We start from the raw sequence: 25,905 nt of genomic DNA on the forward strand, positions 1-25,905 counted from the left end.
CTCTAGACTATAAGTTCCTTGTGGGCAGGGAAAGTGTCTTCCTATGCTGTTGTATTATGCACTCCCAAGTGCTTAATTCTGTGCTCTGCAATCAGTAAGCACTTAATAAATACCATTGATAGATTGGTATTTATTAATAGAGAAGAAAGCATTGCAGTCAGATCCATGACTTGCCTGACTTTAATGGAGGTAGAGCCCTGCGTGGTCATCGTCTTCGACTTGGCTCCAAGCGATCAATCAATCAGTGGTATTCTTTGAGTGCTTACTGTGGTAGACCGCTGTATTAAGACTTGGGATAGTATAATACAGTGGAATTGGCCGGCCCAGCTTCTTGTCTACAGGAGGAGACATATTTAAATAAATTAAATAGACAGGAAATGGAGTGTAGGGATATGAATAGAAGTGCTGTGGATCTGAAGTGAATATCAAAGTGCTTAAGGGGTACATAGCCAAATGCATAGTGATGCAGAGAGAAGGGCAGATAAGGGAAATGAAGGCTTAGTCAGGTAAGGTCTTTTGGAGGATATATGATTTTCGGATGGTTTTGACTGTTGGATGTGATTGGAGAGGGAATTCCAGGCCAGAGGGAGGACATGATCAAGTGGTCTGTGGTGGGATAAGTGAGAGCTAGGTGCAATGACTGGTTGGCATTAGAGGAGAGGAGTTTGTAGATTGGGATGTGTAGTAGGAGAGGGGTGGGGTTAGGTAGGCTTGGGTATGCGATCACCAGGCCCTGGAAGCCCAAGTCAAGGACCCAGACCTTGCTGCTTGGAGGAGGGCATTCCGCATAGGATTCTAGAAAGTGGATTTAAAAAAAACAACTGAAATATCAAAAGGGAATCTAGTTCCATTCACAGAAAGTTTTCAACAAGTATGTCCTTTAACTCATTTAGACAATACATTGATTATTAAAATGAACCAATATATACTTAATAAAAAAGTAAAGTTGATCAAAATGCCACAGCAATGTGAATATGGCTTTTATTTGTAAATTTCCAATTCTCTGGAATTACATAGGAATACCTGCACATTCATTTTCTAAAATCATCACCGCTATCCATGTTTCAGTTTCCTATATAAAGCTGTAATTCTTTCTCATTCACTCATTTCCTGTTGTGAGTCAGAACGGTCAGTCATTCACTGACTCTGGTATCTGAGGCACATTACATATTTACATAATCTGTCACATCTGTAAAAGCAATAGTAAATGTTTTATTTAAAGAGTACAATGACTTTGTTCTCTTTTCAAGAAATATTTTTCTTTAACATGAATTTATTTGAACTTTTGAAAGACTAAGTCAATACATTTGCAGGCTTTTGAAGGATTTTTTTAAACTTAAAATATTGGTACGTTTTGTTTATAAATGAAGGATTTGTAAAGTGTGAGTTGGTGGGTAGGGTAGGACTCTGAAGACGTTAGGGTAAGACCTTAGACTGTTTATTATTTTTAAGGTGCACTGTGCCCCTTGGTTCTGGACCTGATTTGATGGGAAAGAAAACAGTTTTGCTCATGCCTGGCATTCATCATTGTAAACTTATGAAGCAGCATGGCCTCTTGGAAAGAGCACGTGCATGGGAGCCAGAGGACCAGGGTAATAATCCCAGCTCTGCCACTTGCCTGCTGTGTGACCTTGGGCAAATCACAACTTCTCTGGGCCTCAGTTTCCTCATCCGTAAAATGGGGATTCAGTATCTTTTCTCCCTCCCACTCAAACTGCAAGCCCCGGGTGGAATAGGGACTGTGTCCTACCTGATCATCTTGTATCTACCCAAGCACTTAACAAATACCATTATTATTAAGACATTAACTCATATTCCTCATCCTTCTTGCTGCCTTTGTTCTGATGGCCTGAGGGTTCATAAGGCCCTTGTCAGTCACCAGTTTGCTTTTCTGAAGTGTCCCATGTGTGTCCCGCTGAGTTAGTGACACATGCCTCCAGTTTTCATCGTCTAAAGATTCGTTCTTTGCTAATTGTCGGCAGCAGCAGCTCTTCTTGTTTCCTCACTTGTGTGTTCTGCTCTATCAGCTAATCCATCAGCAGCCATACTGATTGAGTGCCTATTCTGTGCAGAGCACTGTACTAAGTCGTCAGAGTGTTTTGTAAGTGCTTATTATTTGCAGGAACCCTACCTGCTTGGGAGAGTACAATAGAGTTTGAAGACAGTAATCAATTGATCAATGAATTCATTGAGTGCTCACTGTTTGCAGAGCACTGTACTAATCACTTGGGAGAGTACAATACAACAGAGTTGGTAGACAAGTTCCTTGTCCCCAAGGAGCTCAACCAGACCACTCCCCCCCCCCCCCCCCAGTTTACAGACTAAGGCAGGGAGCGAGAATCGGACATAAAATAATTACAGATAGAAGAAAAAAAGGAAAAATGGATGTGTACCTGCATTAGTGCTTAAATAGTAGGGCGTGTAAGTCGATATGAGCAGAAGTGCTACGGGTGAGTGTGATTGCACAAGTGTGTCATTGATGCCGAAGGGTTGAGGTCGGGGTTCTGTTCAGAATTATTCCTGTTCCCTCCCTGCCATCCTCCCAAGTTAAACTAACTAGTCAGTGCCTCATTCCTTCTGTTATTAATTGTACGTAAGAGTTTGTGAAGGATTAACACACTAACTTCCAAACCTCCCTCTGTTCAGTTAATCAAAATGAGGAGATGCTTTTTTATTTTAAAGAACAGAAATACCAAGAGGGAATCTAGTTCCATTCACAGAAGAAGAAACTTCTTCTGTTTTACCAAACATTTAAGAACTATGCAGAGGTTCGTTTGGGAGCTGAAAGTGGGGGTTTTTTTGGAAGGGGGGGAAGGGGTATGTGTGTTTTAAAGTAAACATACTCATTTGGAAGACTGGAAGCAAAAAATGCTTTTATTACTTGTTTCTAGTCATCTTCCCCTCCCCCCCAGGGCGAGAAAGTGGTAGAGGACGTGAGGCCAGGTTCTTGTGGCTGGTCTCTCTTCAGAGCCAGCAGTCTCATTTGCTGTCCATTCGTTGGTCCATCCGTCTGCCTGTGGAGCCGCAGACACCCAGGAGTCTGCCAGAAGGGCCCTGCCCATGGAACGTGAATAAATCACCGTCCTGTGGGCGTGGCAGCAACCCTGCTGTTGGGACTATTTCCTGGGGCCAGACTGGCCACTGCCAGCTGGATGTATGGCTGCCTTGTTTGGAGGGGTCTGGCTGTACTGAGCTCCCTAACTCCCCACTCTCCTGTGAGGAAGATTGCACCCCCTCAACACACAAAGCGATAAGGCGAGATGCCATCAGAGGATCTCGGTGACTAGGGGATCCTTTGGGCACGCTGCCCAGCTGTTGCCCACCAGTATATGCTACCATGTTACCATTGAGCTTTCTGTTGGCGAGGGACAGGAAAAACTGGGAATAATGCTAATTATAATTGTGGGGTCTGTTAAGCATCTTTCCATCTCCAAAATACTGTGTGAGTTCTGTCGTCTCTTCTCCAATGGGAGGTCCAGAGATCAGCATTTGAGAGCTTCAGGGTAAAGTGAAGATGGAGTCTCCCTCCCCCTATCCTGAAGCATTTTCCTAAAATGGGGCTTTGGATCCAGAATAAGGTAACAAGAGTAGGTTTAGTGATGTGGTATTTATTGCATACCTCCCCAGCGCAGTATGCCCTGGGAAAGTGCAGTAATAATAATAATAATAATGTTGGTATTTGTTAAGCGCTTACTATGTGCCGAGCACTGTTCTAAGCACTGGGGTAGACATAGGGGAATCAGGTTGTCCCACGTGGGGCTCACAGTCTTAATCCCCAGTAGAGAGTAATTGTCAGATTTGAGAAGGGAGAGTGTTCCAGGCCAGAGGCAGGTTGTGAGATAGGGACCGGCGGTGAGGTAGTTGAGATCAAGGTACATTGAGAAGGTTAGCATTAGAGGAGTGAAGTGTGCAGGCTGAGTGATAATAGGAGAGTAGCGAAGTGAGGTAGGAAGGGGCAAGATGATTGGGTCCTTTAAAGCTAATGGTGAGGAGTTTTTGTTTGATGCGGAGATGGATGGGCAACTGCTGGAGTTTTTTGAGGAGTGGGAGAAAGCGTCCTGAATGTTTTTGCAGAAAAATGATTCTGTTCTAACACTGTGCCCCTCTCAGCACATGGAGAGGATTTGGGGGCTGGAGACTGGTCAGGAGAAACCATCAAAAGGTATGGATAAATAGAAGAGATTGTTTCCAGCAAAACCGTTAGTTCAACAGTTAAGAGTAAACGGTTTAAAGTAGCTCATTCTGCAAATGAGAAAGCTGCACCCCAGCTCCACACTCTCTGTCCCACCCAGACTCACCTCACTCTCCTCATTCTTTCATTCAATAGTATTTATTTAGTGCTTACTATTTGCAGAGCACTGTACTAAGCGCTTGGAATGTACAAATCGGCAACAGATACAGTCCCTGCCCATTGACGGGTTTACAGTCATTCTTAACTCTTATGTTTCTGACTCCTGGCTTCCGCATTTCCTTCCTGGTACTCTCAAGTCTCTCCACCTTCAAAAAGTGCTGAAACCCCACCTCCTTCAGGAGGTGTTCCACAATGACTCTTTGTCCTCTCCAGATCCCATTCTTCCAAACATCATCTCTAGGGTTAGGCAGTCATCACCTCTGGTAACATTTTCATACATTTTGATTGTCATAGTCTACAATTTAAGTACTTCTTCCTCCTCTCTGCATATTTATTGTTTGGTGTATGTCCTATTCAGAAGATTGTAAGCTCCTTGAGGGACAGGATTGCGACTTCATCCTCCAGTGTACTCTCTCAATCACTTAGTATGACACTCTGCTCAAAAACAGGTGTTCAGTAAACAGTACTTATTGAAAGTGTACTCTCCCAAGCTCCTAGTGCAGTAGGCAATTGAGCAGGAAGTCCTTGCAAATGAGTTATCCCCAGGGCTGACCCAAGAAGTCCAGTTGCTGTGGGCAAGTTGCCACTGGGCAGCCCCAGGAGGCTTGTAGGTCTGAATTGCCAGCTGCTCAATCAGTCGGTGGTATTGAGCACTTACTGTGTCCAGAGCACTGTACTAATACAACAGAGTTGGTAGACCCATTCAGTGCCCACCAGAGTTTTGCGACTTCTCCATGAACCATCTCTCCTTAGACAGAGTCTGGAAGTCACGGGGACATAATCCTTCAATTGGGTCTTAATGTTTTTCTACCCCAACTTGTAGTTGGATGGGAAAACTGCAGAATCTAGAAAGTTGTTTTTAACAAGAAGGGACTGGTGTAATATATAAATAGGGGCAATTGTTCCTACAGGGATCGGAAGTGGTGGTATGCTGTTTGCACTAAGAGGCCGTGGTAACCGAGAGTCTTTTTCTTCCATTTACAGAGCAAGTTACACATGGAAGGGTTTCGAAGCCTTAAAGAGGGTGAACCATTGGAATTCACGTTTAAGAAATCTTCCAAAGGCCTTGAATCGATACGGGTAACAGGCCCAGGTGGGAGCCCCTGCTTGGGAAGTGAAAGGCGACCCAAAGGGAAGATGTTACAGAAAAGAAAACCAAAGGGAGACAGGTAATCAATCGTTTCTTCTCTTTCCATAAGACGCTTTCCCATGTCATGAAATGTTTCTGAGATCTCTTTTCATCTTTTCAGTGCCTATGCAGATGGCTGCCCCTGCCCCCCACCACTCCCACCCCCACCAGCCCCAAGCACGGTTTCTATAATGTGGCGTTCCAAGTTCTTGAAAGGTGTCTTGTGCTCTCACAACTTAATCTTACTCTGTAAAATGGAGCCAGCAGTACTGCAATCCTGCTTTGCTGGCTAGGATGGACTCTTGTCAGGTCAGGGAAAAGGGTGTTCCACCATTGGCTGAGCTTGCGCTTCACTTGTCCTTCCCACAGTGGAGATTTCCTGCATCGAACCATCCACTTTCTCTCGCTTGATTGAAATTGCCTGCTCCACGTTATAGAGAACCCACCCCAGCCCCCCTCCAGCCAGCATTATAAAAATAATACAGTATGAGCCTTGTTCACTCATCGTAGTTTGGATGAATTGCATTTTTATTTTAGCTTAAATGGAGCTGAGTTAATTTGAAAATCAGTTCCCCCACCTCAACCAACTAAGCCTTTGTTATTGTGGCAGTAGTATTTCTGAGTCAAGGAGCTTTTTCATACAAGTTGCTAATTCTATCCTTTTGAGTTTTATTTTTCTGAGTGCATGCCTAAAGACCTGGTTGGGGGAGAAAATGGCTCTGAAGCGGTTAAGTGCCATCTTCAGTGAAGCTTTTCCGTAGCTGCACGTCCACATTTTCCAATGAATAATTGTTCCATCCTAGGCTTGTGTGGTTAGATTTTTGGAATTTGCTTTTTAGTTGGTTTCTTTTGTGGAGGGGAAATCTTTCAGGCATGAATTGATAGTCCAGATCTTTTGAGGTCTGCCTGTTCTGACCTGTGACCCCTGTTCGCACAAGGTCGACATCTGAGGGCAGGAGATTAAGGCAGTTTAAAGCCTGGAATGGTAACTGGAATGGAAAAATTAGCCAGCCCATTTTGGGTGAAAAACATCAAAGTCATCCAACAATTTGCTTGTTTTAGACCTGGTTTACGTGCGAGTGGAAAAGTTAATTGTGGAGTGTCCGTAGGACCGAGGAATGCATATGAACCATAATTAACTGGAAAGGGATCATTTCTGTTATAATAGAAAATTGAATGCAAATTAGTCTTCTTCAGCACCAAATATCGTGAAATGCAAAGAGCCATGAAGCCCCCATAGGATCTCCTCATCTTTCCTGCTCTTGCTGTATTTAAATGACTTTCTTTTCCTTTAAAACATTTTGTGTCATTTTTCCATCATCTAAGCTTTTGGAGTTTTGGACGGTTGTGCATGCAGATGTACCTTTTTTGTATTTCTGGACCTTTGAAATTCAGTTGTACTCTGGGAGGAGAGTGTTGAAGGCAACCTGTCTTGTGTTTTCTACTCTTGCATGCTTTGATGCAGAAACAAATGAAGATGGGAGAAGGATCTAAAAAAAGGGGGTGGGGCGAAAGGGGCCTACCCTCTTTCTTTTATCTCCCTTATCCCTGTGGCCCTCCTGGGACTCCCTTCTCCTTCCTTTTTCTTTAAGCGTTCCTTTTCCTGTTTCCGCATAACCTTGCTCTTCCTTATCTTGACCAACCAACCCTCTTTGCTGTGTTCTGGTGAGAATAGCACCCAATTTGCCGGCCGCTCTCCTTCTTGCATGCTTTTTTTCTTCCTCTTCTGCTGCCAGCCTGAGCTACCTCCTCAGATATTTTTCGTTTTAATGACTGGTATAGCTAGGAAGGTAGGGAGGTTGGGCCCAAGACTGACAGTTATTTTGAGGTCTCTTTCTCAGGATTCTTTGGCCAGCCTCACCTTAATGGGGTAATTTCAGTAGCCTTCCTTTTTTCACGGGATCTTAGCAAACACTCTCCCTGAGTCACCCCTTGGTGGACGGGGCAGACAGTGCTCCTTTGTCACCCTCCCTGGATGATTTTGTGTAGGGCTGAGATTCGTCCAGTTCCATTAAAATCTGAGCAGATGCCTGCTAGGTTTGCTCCCAACAGGGATTCTCAGCTGGATTGTTTTCAGTAGTAAACCGGAAAAAAAACAAAAAAACTAATCACCTGCATTACCCTATCTGTGCATGTACATGCATGGCCATGCCTTCATCCATATGCACCATCATCGTCACCAGGATCAGTAGCATCAGTCGATGTTGCCGTGCTCTAAGCCGAAGGAGAAGCCTGCAGCTTTGGGAACCCTCTGCAACCTGATATGGGGGGCTACTTGAAGAGGGCCCCACTAGACGGTTCTTCTCTGGGCCGAAACTTCTCTTAATGCAGTCTTGCTTGGAGAATAGAAGTTTTCTGTGTAACCCATGCAGCCGCTCAAGTGCTCGAATGTCCCTGTGACGTTTGTGCCTTTAGAAGAAAGTCATCATTTTGTGTGCCAGAGAAGATACTGGACTTATTTGGCTTTCGTGCCAGTGTCGTGTTCCGAACTGCGCTAGAGCAGGAACCTGCAGACTCCAGAGTTTTCCTTGCTATACCCCATACCTGCTAAGGTGGCTTTTGGGCCTGGTTTTTGGCTGGTCTGTCCCAGTATACATGTCTGTGTGAGCGTGTATGTGGGTGAGGGGAGTCGGAAAAGGAGTGCCCAATGTTGTGCAATGTGTAGTTAGCTCTTCTCTCCCTGCCACCTCTTACCCCCGGTGAAGGGTGAAAGGCAGCTGTTCTACCTGTATATTGGGGCACTTCTGCCAGTTTCTCCTCATCTCCATCTGCCCAGTGATATGTATTGGGTACTTACTGTGTGCAAAACACTGTACTAAATGCTGGGAGAGTACAGTACACCCAAGTTGGTAGACACGTTCCCTGCCACAAGGAGCTTACAGCCCAGGGGGGAAAAGAGACATTAAAATAAATTATGAATAGGTACATAAGTACTGCAGGGCTGAGAATGGAGTGAATATCAACTACTTAGAGGGTATAGATCCAAGTCCAAAGGCAACTCAGAAGGGAGAAGGAGTAGGGGAAATGAGGGCTTAAAACGGTAGGCCTTTTGGAAGAGATGTAATTTTAATAAGGCTCTGAAAGTGAGGAACATGGCGGGCTGTCATATGAAGGGAGAAGGAGCTCCAGGCCAGAGAGAGGGCATGGGCAAGGAGTCAACGGCAAGATAGATGAGATCAAAATACGGTAAGTAGGTTGTCATTGGAGGATTGAGGAGAGTGGGTTAAGTTGTAGCAGGAAATCAGCAACAGTAGATTGGTCCTCTAGACTGTAAGCTTGCTGTGGGCGTGGAACGTATCTACCAACTCTGTTATACTGTTCTCTCTCAAGCATTTGGTACAGTGCTCTTGCATATATTTAGTGTTCAATAAATGTCACTGATTGAGTGCTTTGAAATCAATGATAAGGAGTTTCTCTGTGGTGCAGAGGTGTATGGGAAAACATTGGAGTTTTTTTGAGGAGTTGGGAAACATGAACTGAATGTTTTTCATTATTAATAATAATAATAATAATAATATAATGATGAAGATTATGGTATTTGTTAAGCTCTTACTGTGTGTCAAGCACTGTTCTAAGCATTAGGATAGATGCAAGATAATCAGGTTGTCCCACGTGGGGCTCACGGTTTTAATCCCCATTTTACAGATGAGGTAACTGAGGCACAAAGTTAAGTGACATTCCCAAAGTCACACAGCTGATAAATCGCAGAGCCGGGATTAGAACCCATGGCCTCTGACTCCCAAGCCTGTGCTCTTTCCACTAAGCCACCCTAGAAGCAGGAAGCAGGGGATTCAGCGAGGAGGCTGAAGCCATAGTCAAAGTAGGATAGGCTAAGTGCTTGGATCAGTGTGGTAGCAATTTGGATGGAGAGGAAAGGACATTTTAACGATGTTGGAAAGGTAGAACCGACATGATTCAGGGCCAGATTGAATATGAGGGTTGAATTAAGAGAGAACTCCAGTTCCATGACCCTCATGCTTGACCAGGCTCAGACAGGAAGACCGGTGGCCTCACGTGCAGGGCCACAGCTGAGCTGATCCCTGGGAAGCAGCAGCAGGCAGCCTTGGGTCACTACAACCATCACCCTGGTGGTCCTGAGCTAGTTTTTGTCCCATCAACCATCACCAATTGATTTTCGGGAGGGGAGGATTCGGTGCTGCGGAGTCAGGAAGTGGCCTTTCCACAAGAGCAATTTTCTTTTTCCATTTCGGACCTTACACAGTTTCACAGTGGACCCTTCCTGGCCAAAGGAAAAACTAGCCATGCCCAGCAAGACTGATGGGGTTGGGTTGGGGAGGAAGGGGTTATTTGTGTTCGTCTTTACTCTATCCTGCCTTTTCTTCTTCAGGATATCTACTCTCCAACATGAGATCAAACTTATTCATCAATTAGAGTCCTTCCCTGGCTGTCCTCAAAGCAGATGTAGCGCCTTCTGGTATCTCAGTCCTGGAAAGGCAGGAGTTCTGAAGCACAGGTTTCATCTTCTGGCTCCCCAATAATTAATTTTCCAGACAAATTAAGATAACATCCAATAAGCAGTTGAATGTGGGGCATGCTGTAGCTAGGGAGTACTGTTTTTGTGCATTTCAGGGAGGATCCGATTGGCTGATGGTTCAGTAAGTGAATGCTATTCATTGAGCACTCACTGTGTGCAGAGCACTGTTAAGTGCTTGGGACAGTTGAGTACAACAGATTTAGTAGACATGTTTCCCTGTTCACAATGAGCTAGCAGTCTAGGTAGGGAGATAGACATTAATAGTAGGGAGATAGACATTAATATAAATGATTTAGGATATATAATTTATAGAGTTGGTTGTTTAAAAATAGGATGTTTAGGGCATTGTTGGGTGTGGAAATGGCCACTCTATCTGCTGGGTCACATAAGGCAGATGCATTTGTTTCTTAGGACTGAATCACCATGGTGGACACAAGATATGAGAGCAGAAGAGGGCATTTTGGTTTTCAGATTAGGGAGCTTGTTTATTCATTCATTCATTCATTCAATAGTATTTATTGAGCGCTTACTATGTGCAGAGCAATGTACTAAGCGCTTGGGATGAACAAGTCGGCAACAGATAGAGACAGTCCCTGCCGTTTGACGGGCTTACAGTCTAATCGGGGGAGACGGACAGACAAGAACAATGGCACTAAACAGCGTGTGCCCTGTACACTGTAAGTGCCCAATAAATACCGTTGATTGACTGATTGGTTTCTGAACCTTCCTAAAACTCCCTCAATTGAACGGAAGTCACTTTTCTCCTCTAAGATATCTTGGAACTACAGTAACTTCCCAGAAGTTGATGTCATGGTTTTTTTTTAAAAAACAATCTATCACTTGTAATTTTGCCCACAGCGAGGATACCTGATCTGTCCCTCTTCATCCCCAGCTTTCAAACATCCTGTATAAATCTGGGGTAGTTATTGAAATCTCCTGGTGGAGAATCCATCAGTCATGGCCTGGGAAGTTGACCTTCGGCCAAGAAACACTCTGTCTCTCTTTTTTCTCTCCTTTGAAATCTCTGGTACTATCTCTGCTTTCATTTCTCCCTCCCCCTCCCCCCTTTTTTTGATTAAGGGCGGGAGGTGTGTGTGTGGATGTGTAAGAGGGACAGAGGGAGAGCGAGCAAGACCAGGAAATCTCTCCAACTGCACCCTCATCACCTACCTCATCACGCACTCCTGCTCCCTATCTTACAGGTCTGCAATTAGGCATTTTCTGTACAGTTTGGGGGAGACTTAGTAGTTTCTTTCTGTGTTTGGAATATGGAAAAATAAAATCACCTCCTTTTAACGTTACTCTTCGCTCATGGGTTCGAATCCCGGCTCGGCCACTTGTCAGCTGTGTGACTGTGGGCAAGTCACTTAACTTCTCGGTGCCTCAGTTACCTCATCTGTAAAATGGGGATTAAGACTGTGAGCCCCACGTGGGACAACCTGATTCCCCTGTATCTACCCCAGTGCTTAGAACAGTGCTCGGCACATAGTAAGCGCTTAACAAATACCAACATTATTAATCAATCACATTCAATTTGGAATTTGCCTTTTCACTATCCCTCACAAAGTGTCAACAGATATCGCCATTAGAATTTAAATTCATCCCATGAACACAACCAGGAATTTGTCAAAAACTGTAAAATCATCAGGCAAAAATTGTAATCTAAATTAAGAATCTGGTGGCGGGACCACACCGAACTTGGCTCTCCCAAGTCTCTTTCTCCCCTTGTACGTGGCAGTCACTCACTCTTCTCACCCTGCAGTGATGGTGTGCGACCCGGCTGTACTAGCACCACAACAAGGGGTGAGCAGCAATCCCTGGCCTGGCCTGGCCCTCTGCTCTCACCATCATTGGAGGGGTCACAGGCACTGGGACCCATTCCAGAAGAAGCTGCTTTTATGCTGGCCATAAAGATGGTGGCACGCGCTTGGTGCCTTAGGTGGGAGCTCTCCCCCATGCTGCCTCCACCATGAGGCCATCGATGACTACCCTGCTCCATATGGGGCTACCTGCCCCCCAAAGTGGTTTCTGGCACTAGAGAAGATGTGATGTAGGACCAGCTACACTAGCAACAGGGCCATTTCCCCTCTCCCCAGACCCTGCCCTCCATCTCCTGCCCTCTGAGCAGACCAGGACAACTATGATGACCCCTCTCCCAGGGCACCACCTTTCCGAGGGTTAGACCAGGCTGAGCACCTTGGCAGTGAGAGCTGTGAGGCAGGGCCTCCATTTGGGGATGGCTACGCCAGGGCCTGGCTCTTTTAGCAACTTCTGTTTAGTGGTTGACGGTTTCCATGCAGGCACTTAACAACTGGTCTCTTGGGCAGTGCCACTTAGACCAGACCAGCAGAAACACCCGTGGTGTGTTTGCATGGGAGTGGGGGCAAAGAGAAGAGTGGTGGGGAGAGCCTCCCATTGTAAATATGGGACCAGCCTCAGCTTCACCCCTCCCAGTTGTGTGAGGTGCGGGTAGAGGCTGCGGTATGAAGCCCGAAGCTGACAGCTGACTGAGCCCTCAAGGGCCAGCACAGCTTATTCTACAGCCTTGAAACGACCTGCCTCATGCTTTTCTTCTATGCTGCTACAACAGTAGTGCAACAGTCCTCATAATGGTGAGTAGCTGGAATAACCTGCTGCAAGTTAAGTAGGGGCAGCCACATGGCCTCCTGGAAGGAGCACAGATTTGGGAATCAGCAGACTGAGTTGTAATCCCAGCTCTACCACTTGCTTGCTGTGTTAACCATGATAAGTCACTTAACTTCTCTGGGCCTCAGTTTCCTCACCTGCAAAATGGGAATTAAATACCTGTTCTCCCTCCTGCTGAGACCGTGAGCCCCATGTGAGTAATCAGTCAACCATATTTGAGCGCTAACTGTGTGCAGAGCACTTGCTAGGGTACAATGTAACAGAGTTGGGAGACACGTTCTCTGCCAACAATGAGCGTATAGTCCAGAGGGAAAGAGTCTATGTCCCACCCATATCTATCTATCTCCAGACTTGGCACTTAAGGGCTTTGTTACCCTTTATTGTTGGGTTGCTTCTTTTCCAAGGAAATAGTCGAATCAAAGTGTAGCTTATTTTACATATAATCAAAACTGGTAAATGTTCCCGGGTTTTGCATTCTGATTTTGGACAAGTATCGACTCCTTGATTACAGTCTGCATTTCCCTGGCTGAGGTCTTCGGTGCTTAATATGGGTTACATAACAACAGGACGGTCTGTTGCCAGTGTTCATTAAGGTGACAATAACTGATGGGTCACATTAAAAAGGAAAGTTGATGGCTTCAATTTCTTTGTTATTTAGAACTTGGGCTTCCCTACCAGGCAGGCCAGGGTGTCTTCACATTAACAGGACCTGTCTACCGTGACTTAAATTGCAGCTATCTATGGGTACCGTAAGTACTTTAAAATTGATTGACTTAAAAATCAATCAGTCAGTCAAATGTATTAAGCTCCTACTGTGTGCAGAGCACTATACTTAGCATTTGGAGAGTACAAAAAACCCTTGGAGTGTGGAATTGTGGAATTCCTTTTTCAGCTTTGCTTCTTCTTCCTACCGGTGGTAGTCAGACTTTTTGACAAAGTGCCTGTCGGGCTAGGTTTTTTACATTGATCTGCATGCTTTGTTGAGGTGAGTTTTGGGGGATTTTTTTTTTTATCCTGCTAAAGTCTAAAATTTCAGAAAAACTTGTGGTATCTGAGCACCTTTGGAGAAGCAGGTGATGGGTGCACCCAGTGCCTTTTTTAAAATTTTTTGGCAGGAACCGAAAGTATTTCATGCTTCCCTGGGCAGTGATAACCTAAGAGCAATTCTCTTCACTTTCTATCCAACAAAGAGCCTGAACCGGCACTGCCGATAAGATTGCAAGCCAATGGGGGTACCATCCGCGGGGTTTCTGCATGGGGACTGTGTCTGTGTGGTCTGCTGCAATTCCCAGCTAAACAAAGGCTCTTTCCTTGTGAAGCAGATCACCACGCAGCCATCATCTGATTCCCGCCCCCTGCCCCATCCCCCAATTTTAAAAGGTCCATCTTCTTTTCAATTGATTGGTTTAAAATTAGGCTGTTGTGTAGATGCTCCCCCTCCCCTACACATGCGCACACGCGCACTCAAACACAATCTCTCTCTCTTTAAAAATGGCAACCCAGAGACCTACTTTTTTCTGATATTTTGGTTGTGACTCCTGAGTGGGTTTTTTTGAGATTAGTGTCTTTAGGGATTTAATCTTAAATTATCATTGTTACTTTTTATCCTATAAGAGAAAGTATAAATTGAGGAGATTTCTCTATAAGCCTTCATTTGATCAGAATAAATGAGTAAAATTTCTCACTTATCAACAGGAGTACATTTTACAATGACATATTTAGTCTGAAAATACCAGCACTTTGTTTTATACATTTGATTCTTACTGATGTTAAATGATCTTAAAGGAATTCATACTTAGAGCTAAGTTCAACTATGCAAATAAGTGAGATTTTCACTTTTCGGATCTGCATAATTCATCCTGTGTGTTGTTTGGTTTAGGGAATAATTGAAATAATAATCAACATCAGGCTTGAATGAAGGGACCGTTGGCTCCCAATAGGTTTTGCATCTAAGTTCAAAACAGAGCTGTGGGCCCAGACCCACCGGATGCTTTCAACAAGATGGAGAGCCCCATCCACTCAGGGATTTTGAAACCCCGTAGAGAGAGAAAACACACTCTCTGTCCCTGTCCTTGTGCACCAAAATAAATTTTCCAAGATGAGGGGGAAGCAAGCACTCCATTCTTAAATGGTGAATATTTGTACCAGAGCCTTTGCAGAGAGGAGACCCCTTCCTTGGGCCTGAGAGAGGCATTTTGGAGAGGCAAAACTTGCTTTAGCCTGGAAAACTTCCTTTAGCCTCGAAGAAATCTCTTGCTTCGTGGCTGCACTGTTTCCATGCCTCAGTGAACTCTCTGGCTTCCAGTCTGATATTGGGACTGCCATACCTGCAGAGTTCACCCTACTTCTCCTCTTTCCTCATCTTCCTCTGCTACCTCCCATTTTCCCTAAATGTAAGATTCCCCTACATGTGACCACCTTGGAGACCGTCCTGGCTATTCAAGGTGAAAGGTCCTGGCTATTCAATGTAAAAGGGAATGATTTGGGGATTTCTCCTCTCCTCTTCATAAGTATGACTTTTTTTTTGTGGGATTCTCTCTTTTCACACTGCTGTCCAAACTCTTGGCTCCAGCAGCCTACTGCCTGTCACTGTTGACTTTTCTGTATCTAAGGAGCCACCGACCGTATCCTTTGGCGATGAAAAGGAAAAGCTCATGTTCTAGATCGTGTTAAAAAAAACACACCAAAAACCAAAAAAAACCCCTAGGTCTGGCAAGTTGTTTCCAGCAGTGAAACTATTTATTCTTTCTAGCAGTGACCCGATAGTTTATTTTAAACCTTGCATGAAACAAATATGAAAAGTGCTTGCTTTCCCGTTGAGGCACGTTTATGGTGGAAGCGGTATTGTGGGTGATTGGTTGATCAAATGGTGTGTACTAAGTGTCCACCACATTCAGAGCATTGTATGGAGTACTTGGAAGAGTGCCATGGAGCATTGTAGAGAGGACCCCTGCCTTCAAGGCACTTAATTACTTGTTAGCGTCTCTTATTCCTTGGATATTCTAGGTCTTGGGGCTTCAAAAATCGAAATATGTGGGTCTTACATCCCACCTGTAACACCCGACAAGCCTCAGGAAGCGTGGTAGTTAGGCAGAGTGGGCAAAACCAAAGGCAACACAAAGTTAGTTTAACGAGCAATACCATAATTATTATTAACTCTTAGCAGGCATGAGAGGAAGACGAAGAACCAGTCCAGCTTTTCAGAAATGGCCTAAAGCTTCAGGGAGAGGCAGCCCCTGGCATGGGCCAAGCTGGCTTTGGCTAGAAGGCCTCACGTGTCGGGCAACGTGCAAGACAAAGGAGCAGCTGGATTTTGGAGCACAGAAAAATTCAGTGGGCAGCTCTGCCCCAGGCTGGAAGAGAGAACTCTGCAGGGTGAACCTAGCAAACCTCTGCCCCAGAGTTGCAGCTGAAAACCTAGGGTTGGAGCAGAGATTCCCTCTCCCGGTCCCAGCCGGTCTGAGACTGTGGATCCCCCTGCCCACTCCCGTATTTCAGACCGTCCCCTCCAGAGCTCATCCCTAGCTGGGGAGCCTGAGAGAAGCACTGAGGTGGGGGTAGTCAGGCATGGGAAATAGAAGTGGGAGAGAGGATGTGAGCTCTTCTACCAATGGTCCTATTTATATAATCGTCTGAGACCTCAAGAGTGAATCTCAGATTTTTTCCACAATCGGTCCCAGAGCAGGGGATTTTGTAGCCGGCTGTTTTCCAGGAAGGCAGTGCCTTCAGAGCAGGCAAAGATCTCACTGCCGTATCCATCGTGCACATTGGTCCCGCCACTGGTCTGAGAGGGGGGTGAGGAGGCAGGGCAGCACTCTCCACTCCAGTCCCTCCTCGCTCTCCCCACCATCCTTCTTTACTCTCCCCACCCCTACTGTGGGGTGCGGAACACAGGCTCTCCTGACCCTAGAGTCCTGCACTGAATCAGAAGGAGACTGGAGCAACTCAACAGCCGCTCATCTCCTCTCCTTGTTACCCTGTCCTTCGGCCCCCCAGCCTCCAGCCCAGGCTAGGCTAGGAGAGCCTCCTCCTCCACTCAGAAATGCCAAAATACAGATTTGTCCAGAGTGGCCAGTAGTTTTTTTGCAAGGGGCTTTGTTGTCTTTCCTCTCTGGCCCAGCTCCGGTGGCCACGTGGAAGAGACGTGGCACTCGCTGCTCTCCATTCAGAGTGGATAGGTTTGCCTCATTCAAGGAGAGTCCGTTCCTAAAATGTCCCCTCTCCCGGCAGGCCTGTATCAGATTACCGCCACACGGCTCTCCGAACTCAGCTCGATGGTTGTTTTTCTGCGTCTGCATTTCAACCCTGTTTGCTTCTTTGGGGGAAGACTAGTCAAGGCCAGAAGGGTGGACCAGGCAGGGCAGAGTGCCCCCAAAGTTCAGGAAGGGGAGGGTGAATAGGCCCAGGTGGGAGAGGGAATGAGCCAGAAATGGGTGGTATCAGCCTGGGGCAAGGCCCGGGCCTTCCCTCAAACTGTGCGCCTGGAAGATCCCTTCCAGGTGTTTGCTCTGCCGTCTTATTGCTGTTTCACTTCCGGGACTAATGAAGCCCTCGTGTACAGTCGTGTCAGAGCAGAGCATCTTTCCTGCAATTTTCAATGCTGCAGCTAGCGGCACTCGCTGTTAATTCATCCAAACCCAGTTTGCACCAGCTACCCACTTGGCCACAAGACTATTTTCAAGTTACTGCAATGGCACAGAAAATATCTGGATTGGGAAATAGTATTTGCCCAAGCAAGCCCACCCCCGTCTTCCTCCTCCCTCCCCACCCCCTTTCCTGATCGTGTGGGGACCAGGCTGTCACCTGCAAGTAATTTATAGGGGCTCTTTTCATTTTCCTGCCATTAGATAAGCCTAGTATGAGCCAAAATGGCTTCTCAACTTGTTGTGTACCTTGGATTATTGTAAAAATTATTTAATTTGCCAACACAGAGGAGCAGACAGTCATGCTTACAATTCTCGTCACTTGGGTCCACTGGACTGGAATTAGGGCTAATGGCATCATTTGGAAACCTAATAAAACTCTTTAATATGAAAGTGAAATTGTAAATATTCTTTAAAACTCCAGGAAAGTCAGTAAGCCTTTTGTAGGGCAATTTTACTTACAGAATAAGTAATAATAAATTTACATAATTTTATTTACAGAATAATTCCATTTTCTTTTCAAACAAATGCTAGTAATGAAGGATAATATTTTCAAGCACATTAATAATTTGGGAAATTTCTAAGTCATGGAACCTTTGAGTTTTGAGTATTTAACTTGCAACTGGCAATACTTTCAGAGTGTGTTGGGACTGTTGTATCGGTGTATGTAGATCCTTGGCTTCCATTTAAAATTTAATTTCCTGTTCTAAAAAAAAACAAACCCTTTCCATTCATTTTTCAGCCACTAGATCAAGTGCAGGTTTGGAGTCGTTGTCACCCATTGTAGCCATGCTGGGAAAAGGAGAAATCTTTGTGAAATATGAGGCTTTAGCAAAATGAAAGCACTCAGATTTTGAGCAGGCTTTTGTTAGACAAAGGTCACTCTACATTCCTCAGAGGGTTTAAACAAAATGTTTTGGGTTTTGCTCTAAATTTACCTTTAAAAGGCCAGGAGAATGCCTGTAGGAGCTGATTGTCTGTACCTGGACTTAAGTGCTCGGTTACCTTTGTTCTCTCTGGGGCATGCAGTGGATATGACTTTATTTGCTCAGTCCTGTGGCCACAGCAACACCAGGAACACTGCTAGGCCCGGGTTGCTACTGCTCAGACCAGACTTGCTTCTCCTGGGAAAATGCTTAAAGCCGACAGTGTTAAATCAAGCCCAGCAAGGAAAAGCAAAAGCCTGCTTTGTTAAAGTGTGCTTGAATGACAAGGGTTATGTGGTTAGTCCTATATCCGGGGTGCAGAGCCTGGAGTAGTGTATGTGTGTGTGTGTGTGCGCACATGGGAGCGGATAGATATGTGCACACGCACATTTGTGTGATGACGCATGAGTGGACATTTCCACTTTGGTGCAAAATCCCTGGCCAACAGAGCACTTCAGCACAGGGGTGGCCACCCCTGCCAGGAAGAGTGATTGACACGAAATAAATCAATTGAAGAGGAGGATAAATAGCCCCATCTCCCCCCTCTCCACTCCACCCCTAAGCCCAGCCCCCCATACAATTTAATGCAACACTTAGGGCAAGAGCCTGGCTAACCACTCCAGCCTGTGGCCGAGGGGCCCGGCTCTTCCTTTGAAAGCTGTCTGTCAAAGAGACGTCTGTGAAACAAAAGCGCATTTGGAAAGGGAAAACCATTCTGTAATCAAAATGTAAGATAAATTTAGAAGCAGAAGATGGGGGGTGGGGGGGCCGTCACTGGAAGGTGAACCTTAATAGTGCTTCTTCGTCAGTTGGGGGAAGCAAGATGGTTCACTGAATTGGATAACACAGCACATACCACAGTGACTGATTAAATTGATTTGTCCATGGCTGCAGCCTACTCCATTACGGAGGGCTTTTAACCTATTTTCAAACTTTTCCAAAAACAAGCTTCCAAATGAATGTGATCTTAGGAGAAAGAAAGGAACTGAATTCAGACAAATGAAATCTTAGGAATGCACATTTATCCAAGATCACTGTTCACCTTTCCATTGCATCAGAGAAACACAGAGTGAACCATAAAGTAAAAATATCGATTCTTTGAAAAAGGCGACACTCTTCCTCCCATCCGCCGCCTAACATTTCCACGCCGTCCTTAAACAGCTTTCTGCAGTGGTAAATTTACAAGTTGGGTCTTCTAGCCCGGCTCAAGGAGCGGAATGTGTTGTTGAAGAAGCCTGACAAGTAATCACATCAGCATCCCCCTCCCTCTCTCCCTTCCCCCACTACTCCTCTCCATCCCCCACCCACTTCTTTCTCTGTCCCTTCCCCCCACCTCCTCTACTCTCTCCCTTCCCCCCAGCTCCTCCTGCAATGGACAGGAGATGAGATTGTGTGTGGACCAGGACTGTGGGGCACAGCGGGGCTGTTTCTGGGCACTAAGTCTAGCTCACCGAGCATCTTAGACCCAAGGTCTGCCCTTTCCTGGACTTTGAGAAAGGGAGCCTATTACAGTGCTCTGCACTCTGTAAGCACTCAATACCACCGATTGAGTGAATCCAGTGCATTTTTGGTGGTGGTTGTACGGGTTTGTTCTTTGTTTCTGGTGTTCGTTGTTTTGTCCTTAGCTTCTCAGAAAACGTGGTTAAGCAGCCACCTTTAAATGCTGACAGCATTGGAAAAGTGGGACTGAAGGTGAGATTATTAGTTTTAGTAATGTTTTGATAGAAACACTGTGAAGGACAGAATGAAAATTTTTTTAAAAGATCAATATTTTGCCTTGGCATGTGATTTCTGAGCTTTGTGTTTTTCTCCCCACTTGAAACTGTGTATAGTCACGGCTTGAGGGAGAAAGAAGGAAACTTTGGAGGAAACCTTAATTTTAAAAATCCGACCTGTTCTGTAGGCCACAATTCTAGTGCAGGAAGAAAGTAAAAACTTGTGTCTCATGAATTTCAGTTTATAAATATAGAGGTGAAAAAATCACAGTAGTCCAGACATTAAGTAAGTCCTCATTTCTCTTTTTGCCCCCTTAAGAATATCAAGCAATTGTATTTACCGAATGCTTACTGTGAGCAGAGCACTAAACTAAGTGCTTGGAGACTACACTATAACAGAATCGGTAGACAAGAATGGTGAGGTTTCTTGACCTTAAGTGATATTCTGAACATCAGTTGTCTGTGAAAATGAATCTTTGATATTAACCACTGTCATTTCAATAAAAATGTAAGTATAATTAATTTTTCTTTACCCACAGGGGTATACGTTTTAGGATTTATAATGCTGATTGTAAAAATATTGGCTACCCAGAAAAACGAGGAAGTGGAATGAAAGTCGCCATTTTCAATATCAAGACCTTCACAAACACTTATCTTTCTTTCGTTACGTTATGAAAACCCTAGAGAGACCGTTTTTGAATATTAAAGATACTCCTGTTTTTAAAAAAAAGAATTGGGCACTAGGTACAATTGTACAATTTAGGAAATAGTTTAAGGCCAAAAAATTATCAACACAATGAACATATCCCTCAGCTTCTTCTGTCTTTAGGTATTTGACCCGACAGCCTAAATCTGAGAGCAGTTCTAAGTTTTCTTAACATTGGCAAGATTTTGTTGATCTTTTAGTTGGGCTGTTAGCGGATGGAAAAAAAGCCTTGAAATTCAGTAACACTGTAGCTTCCTTCCTAACTCAGCTTTGGGATTTAATATAATTTTTGAAATTTATTAGCCCCAGAGACAATGCTGTGCACTTTAGTGAATACGTGAAAAATGTTCTATGAATGAATGAGGGCTTGGTAATAATTATGTAGAGGAAGAATGTAACCCGGAGGAAAAATGAAATGTTTTTGCAAAAAAAAAGCCCGGGAACAGATTGCTGCTGTGAAATAGCATTCCTTAGATCGATCAGGTAACTTGGAGTTCCCTCCCACTTCTTGAGAGAAGCAGCCCTTCTCTCATCTGCGACCTCTTGTAAATTCTGGTCACCCTCCGCTTGTGGGATATTTCAACTCGGATATTTAAATGCGTTGCTCTTAGATTTAGTAACTTATCAAACCACAGCCGAATTTCGGGCTTAGTGTGCTCCCCTGCGTTATTTGTAAAGAGAAACAGTTCAGGGGCTGTAACAAATGAGCAAATGTAGAAGCGCTGTTGATGTGAGTCCAGAGTTGTAGGCACGAGCTTACTCAAAGCTGCTTTGCCAAATGTTTCCGAATGTTTGTGAACGTTTGTTTTGGTCCATTTTTGGCAATCCTATCATCTGTGTATTTTCTTTGACTATTGGTGCCCTCTAGGGGCCACCAGATAACTGTCCTTTATTGAGCATGACTGACTTTTCCCTTCCGTGCCTTTAAATGGATTCAGGGGTCTCCTGAGCATGTGGCCTCAGGGTTTCAGGACCAGCCTTCGAATGCCCTCCCTGAACAGAGCCACTCAACCAGTCAGTCAGCCAGTGGTACTTATTGAGCAGTTACTGTGTGCAGAGCACTGGAATAAGCACTTGGGAGAGTACAGCATAACAAAGTTGGGAGACACGTTCGCTGCCCACACAGGGCTTAGAGTCAGTGCAGCTTGGGTCAGCCAGCAGTGCCCAAGGAGTCCAGGGTTGACATGTTCCCCTCGAGTTTCCTCTTTCTGACAGTTCCTTTAACCACGTGGCCCTGCCTCTCCTTGCAGATGCTACAACTGTGGCGGCCTGGATCACCACGCTAAGGAATGCAGCCTACCTCCTCAGCCCAAGAAGTGCCATTGCTGCCAGAGCATCCTGCACATGGTGGCCACCTGCCCACACAAAACGGGGGCACAGCCACCCTCCAGCTCTCAGGGAAGACCGGAACCAGAGCCTCAGCCCTCCACATCGGCGGCCGCCGTCCCCAGAGAGGCAGGAGGAGCAGCTGCCGGTCACCCGACTCCCCAGCACCAGCCGGAGGGTAGTAAGCCTGAGGCCTCCGAACGCCTAGGTAGGTCGCCCCAGGAATCTTCCTCCGGCAAAGCCTCAGCCTCACCCGAAGAACCGAGCCGGAAGGGCCCTTCTGTTCAAAAACGGAAAAAGACTTAGGACGCCTTCTCCCAGCGGTCCAGCTCCTTGACCCGCTCGGAATGTCTACCTCACACAACGACAGGGGAGTGATTTCGCACTCGGCCGCCGACCCAGAATCTGACTACTGTTGAGGAACTGTGAAATTTTCTAAACGGAGAAAATCGCTTGAAGCCAATTGCGTTGGAACATAGAAACAGAGTCTCTTCTGTTTCCTGTCTTTCAGGGGATCCCATGGGAAGGGAGGGGGAGGGCAGGGAGAGAGATTGTGTGTGTCTGTGTGTGTGTGTGTGTGTGTGTGAGAGAGAGAGAGAGAGAGAGAGAGAGCGCGAGAGAGATTGTGTCTGCACACACCTCTGAGAACTGAATCTATTGCTGTATCCCACATATACACGGGGGGTGGGAGGGTACATTATTATACCTGTGTGTGCACACGCACGTGCGGGCACACACACACACACACAGACACACACACACACATGCTCCTTGTCATCACGATTAGAAATGCTAGAATTCATTGCTCCTCTGAAGCAATATCCCCACGGTTTGAAGTGAGGCCGGGAACTCGTCCCTGGACCTATCATCTACAATGCTTTTTTTATTTATGCGCTAAATAAAAAAACCATGACTTTTCACATGTACCAAAAGACTACGTCAAGTCTCACAGCTACCCTGTCCCGGTACCGGGGGTGCATCTCTCTCCACCCCAACCTCCCCCAACTCTCCCAAATTCGGATTTTTTTTCCTCAACAGCTTATGGGGTGGCGGGTGGTAGCCTCACCAGCGGAATGTCCCCGCTGCCACCGCCACCATGTCCCCCTAATCTAGGTGGTCCTGGAATGAGGAGCTCCAGCAAAGACCACGAATCTTTTCTTTTCTGTGTCGGGATCTCAAATCTTTTACATGGACATGGGTTGGTTGTAAATTAGATGCCTTTTGTGAGCCATGGGGTGAGCGTGTTATGTAAGTGATTGGTACTGCATCGTTTTGAGCGGCAGTAGAGTACCGCCCGGCTGTGACTTCGTTCTGTGGTGCAGGGCTGGGAATGGCCGCAACCAACTGAAGCCCACAAAGGGTCTGTCCCTTGCCTGCTACTCAAAGTCAAGGAAAGAACTCTACTAGCCTGGTGGGGATCTCTGGTTGTTGTTTTTGATAAGCGCCAAAGGAAAAACCACCACCGTTTGGCATGACTGTCAAGGAAGAGCACTGTGGGGGCAGACCTCCCCACCAGTGGCAGATGAGAATGCCCGGGCCCAAGGACCACAGGCCAAGGGGGTGAGGGTTGGGAGAATGGACTCATTTTTGCCAGCCGCCCGACTGGAGCTGAGTGCGGCTGGCAGTGTCAAAGAGCACCTGTGAAGACTACAGCTTCTGGCCTGCAAATTCTGTTTGCGGCATGGATCTAAGGTGGCTTCTGGCCTGCAAATTCTGTTTGCGGCATGGATCTAAGGCGTCTCTCTGGGTACCGCATCGTCTGTAGTCTTCACAGGGCTCTTCTCTTCTATGGCAGACCGAAAGCGGGATGGGGTGGGGGGTGGGGGGGTGGGGGGCTACCTTGTAAACTTTATGATATTGGTACATTTACGCTGACCGACAGACGAAATGGGGGCCATCCATTTCATGTTTCAGTTGTTCATCTCAAATTTTAAAATCCTATTGAAGGAAATTCCCGATTTGGAAAAGCCTAGAGAATACGGGCAATATACATAGGTTTAGAAGAACCTGGGAGGTGTACGCTCAGATAATCAGAAAATGAAAAACAGCATGAATCAAATCAGACCTGTTCTGTTGTGAATTTGGCCTCCCCCTCTCCCACCGGCCCTCACAGGGGAGATCTTTTTGTCCTCTCGCGGCCACTGCAGGCAGCAACAGAAGGGGCTGTGGTGCCCGGGCACGGCTGTGCCTGGGGAGGGGTGGGGAGGGTTTGGGGGGGTATATTCACGGTGTATGCTGAGAGTCTCAGTACGCTGTAATGCAAAGCTTATCTTTGACGATATTGAATGTGATGTATCTACTAGAGAGAAGTTCTTCCTTGCCTTAGGTAAGGAGTGTAAGCTAATTTAAATTATGTAGACCAAGTGGCATTGCGACACCTCAGAGCAGGTGCGACAACCAGGTTAAAACAGCAACAATGCAAGACGCAGGTCACTTTGAAAATGCAAACCAAAGTCTCTTTTGACCTTGTAGAAATAGAAAACAGTGGATTTGGAAATTGGACATTCCCTGTTTCCGTAGAATGAGTTCAGAGCTGAGATGAGAAGGAGAGACCATTCAGGCAGCAATCAGTTTACCCGCACCTTGCTGGTGCAATCGGAAAACACTCAACACCAACCCAGACTGAACTGTTAAGAACCCTCACTATCAAACCGATCTTATGCTTAAATGCTTAGGGTTTATTTTTTTATATGAGAATATTATCACTTAATTACATAACCTACTCAGGACAAGAACTTTGCTCAGGGAATATACCATGTCATTTTGGTTTTTTTTTTCCTTTACAGAATAGTCTACAAGCCTGCTTCCTCAAAAACAAACCAAATAACGTAGACCTTTATATAAAGTATTATGTGCTGATATTAGTAACTACCTCTGAGTTTGACATAGACCTATGTTTCTGATAATCATATCAAAGTCTTGTATTTTAGTTTGTGTGAAAAGACCGATTAAGTGGTAATTCCTGGACTGGTTGCTTCTGTGGATATTTGTGACGCCGGGCACAGTATTACACAGGTAAAAATTTTTGATTCTGTTTACAGCAAAAGGCTACCTCATACTTAATGGATAGCACACCTTTATGCTACATGCCAGCCTTAAAGGTTGTTGTTGAGCCTATGGTATACACCCTTTTACCTGCATTATATATACATATATATATAGTGTGTGTATATATATAGTGTTTCATAACTGCATAGAACTGACCAATACTTGTGAAAAAACATCAGATTTTCAGTTGTGTGAAGTCTCCAGACATTTCCTAAAAGTTGCCATGAATTTTGTCTAAAGGTTTATGGGCACTCTTCACAAAAGCCAAATCAAACACTAAAGCAGCTTTGGAATTAGCCGCTTATCCAGGGACTCTCACGCTTTGAGCCGGGTGAGGGCCTGAGGCGGCTAAGGCCACTGGTGTTACCCCCTGTTCCCATTGCACCAGACCCCAGTGGTTTGCAGTGCATCCAGCTGTGGGGAGAAACCAAACCACAGTGGTTACGAGAAGAATCACAGGGTATGACGTTGGCCAAACCAGACCCTGAAACACTACGAGGGGAGGGGCCTGGAACCTTATCATGACCATGGCAGGCCACAGAGAGATCCCATCTCTCTTCCCCCCCTTGCCCCAGGGAATTTTTCGTACTCTCAAATCAAGTCCAGCGAAAGCTGCCCCTCTCCCCCAAACCCTCACTGGATATAATAATAATATAAAAATGATAATAATAATGATAGTAATAATAAGTGGTATTCCTGAAGCGCTTACTATGTGCCAAGCATTGTGCTAAGCACTGGGGTAGATACAATACAATCAGCTCAGACACAGTCCCCACCCTACATGAGGTTCACAGTCTAAGTGGGACCTAGAACAGATAGTTAACGTCCACATTTTACGGATGAAGAAACTGAGGCACAGAGAGGTTTAAGTGACTCACCCATGGTCACCCAGCGGGCCCAAGGGCAGTGTGTTAAGTAGG

At 45.6% G+C, this 25,905-nt stretch overlaps 1 protein-coding gene across 3 annotated transcripts in view; it reads left to right on the forward strand.

The window, feature by feature from the left end:
- LIN28B (lin-28 homolog B) overlaps positions 1-25,905 on the forward strand; it is a 77,960-nt gene that overhangs the window by 50,113 nt on the left and 1,942 nt on the right. Inside the window, exons 4-6 of one of the 3 annotated variants that reach the window (XR_005661125.1) lie at positions 5,336-5,520; positions 21,862-22,145; positions 24,868-24,952. Coding sequence is in view for 2 of the 3 variants with exons in the window: in XM_029047699.2 (XP_028903532.1) it covers positions 5,336-5,520; positions 21,862-22,243 (567 nt within the window). In the remaining variant the exon portion in view is untranslated. Of the gene's footprint in view, positions 1-5,335; positions 5,521-21,861; positions 22,864-24,867; positions 25,668-25,905 lie in introns of those variants that run through there. The other 2 variants (XM_039914834.1, XM_029047699.2) reach the window with 2 other exon arrangements.

This window comes from Ornithorhynchus anatinus, chromosome 19, assembly GCF_004115215.2.
Source record: "Ornithorhynchus anatinus isolate Pmale09 chromosome 19, mOrnAna1.pri.v4, whole genome shotgun sequence".
NCBI classification, from domain to species: domain Eukaryota; kingdom Metazoa; phylum Chordata; class Mammalia; order Monotremata; family Ornithorhynchidae; genus Ornithorhynchus; species Ornithorhynchus anatinus.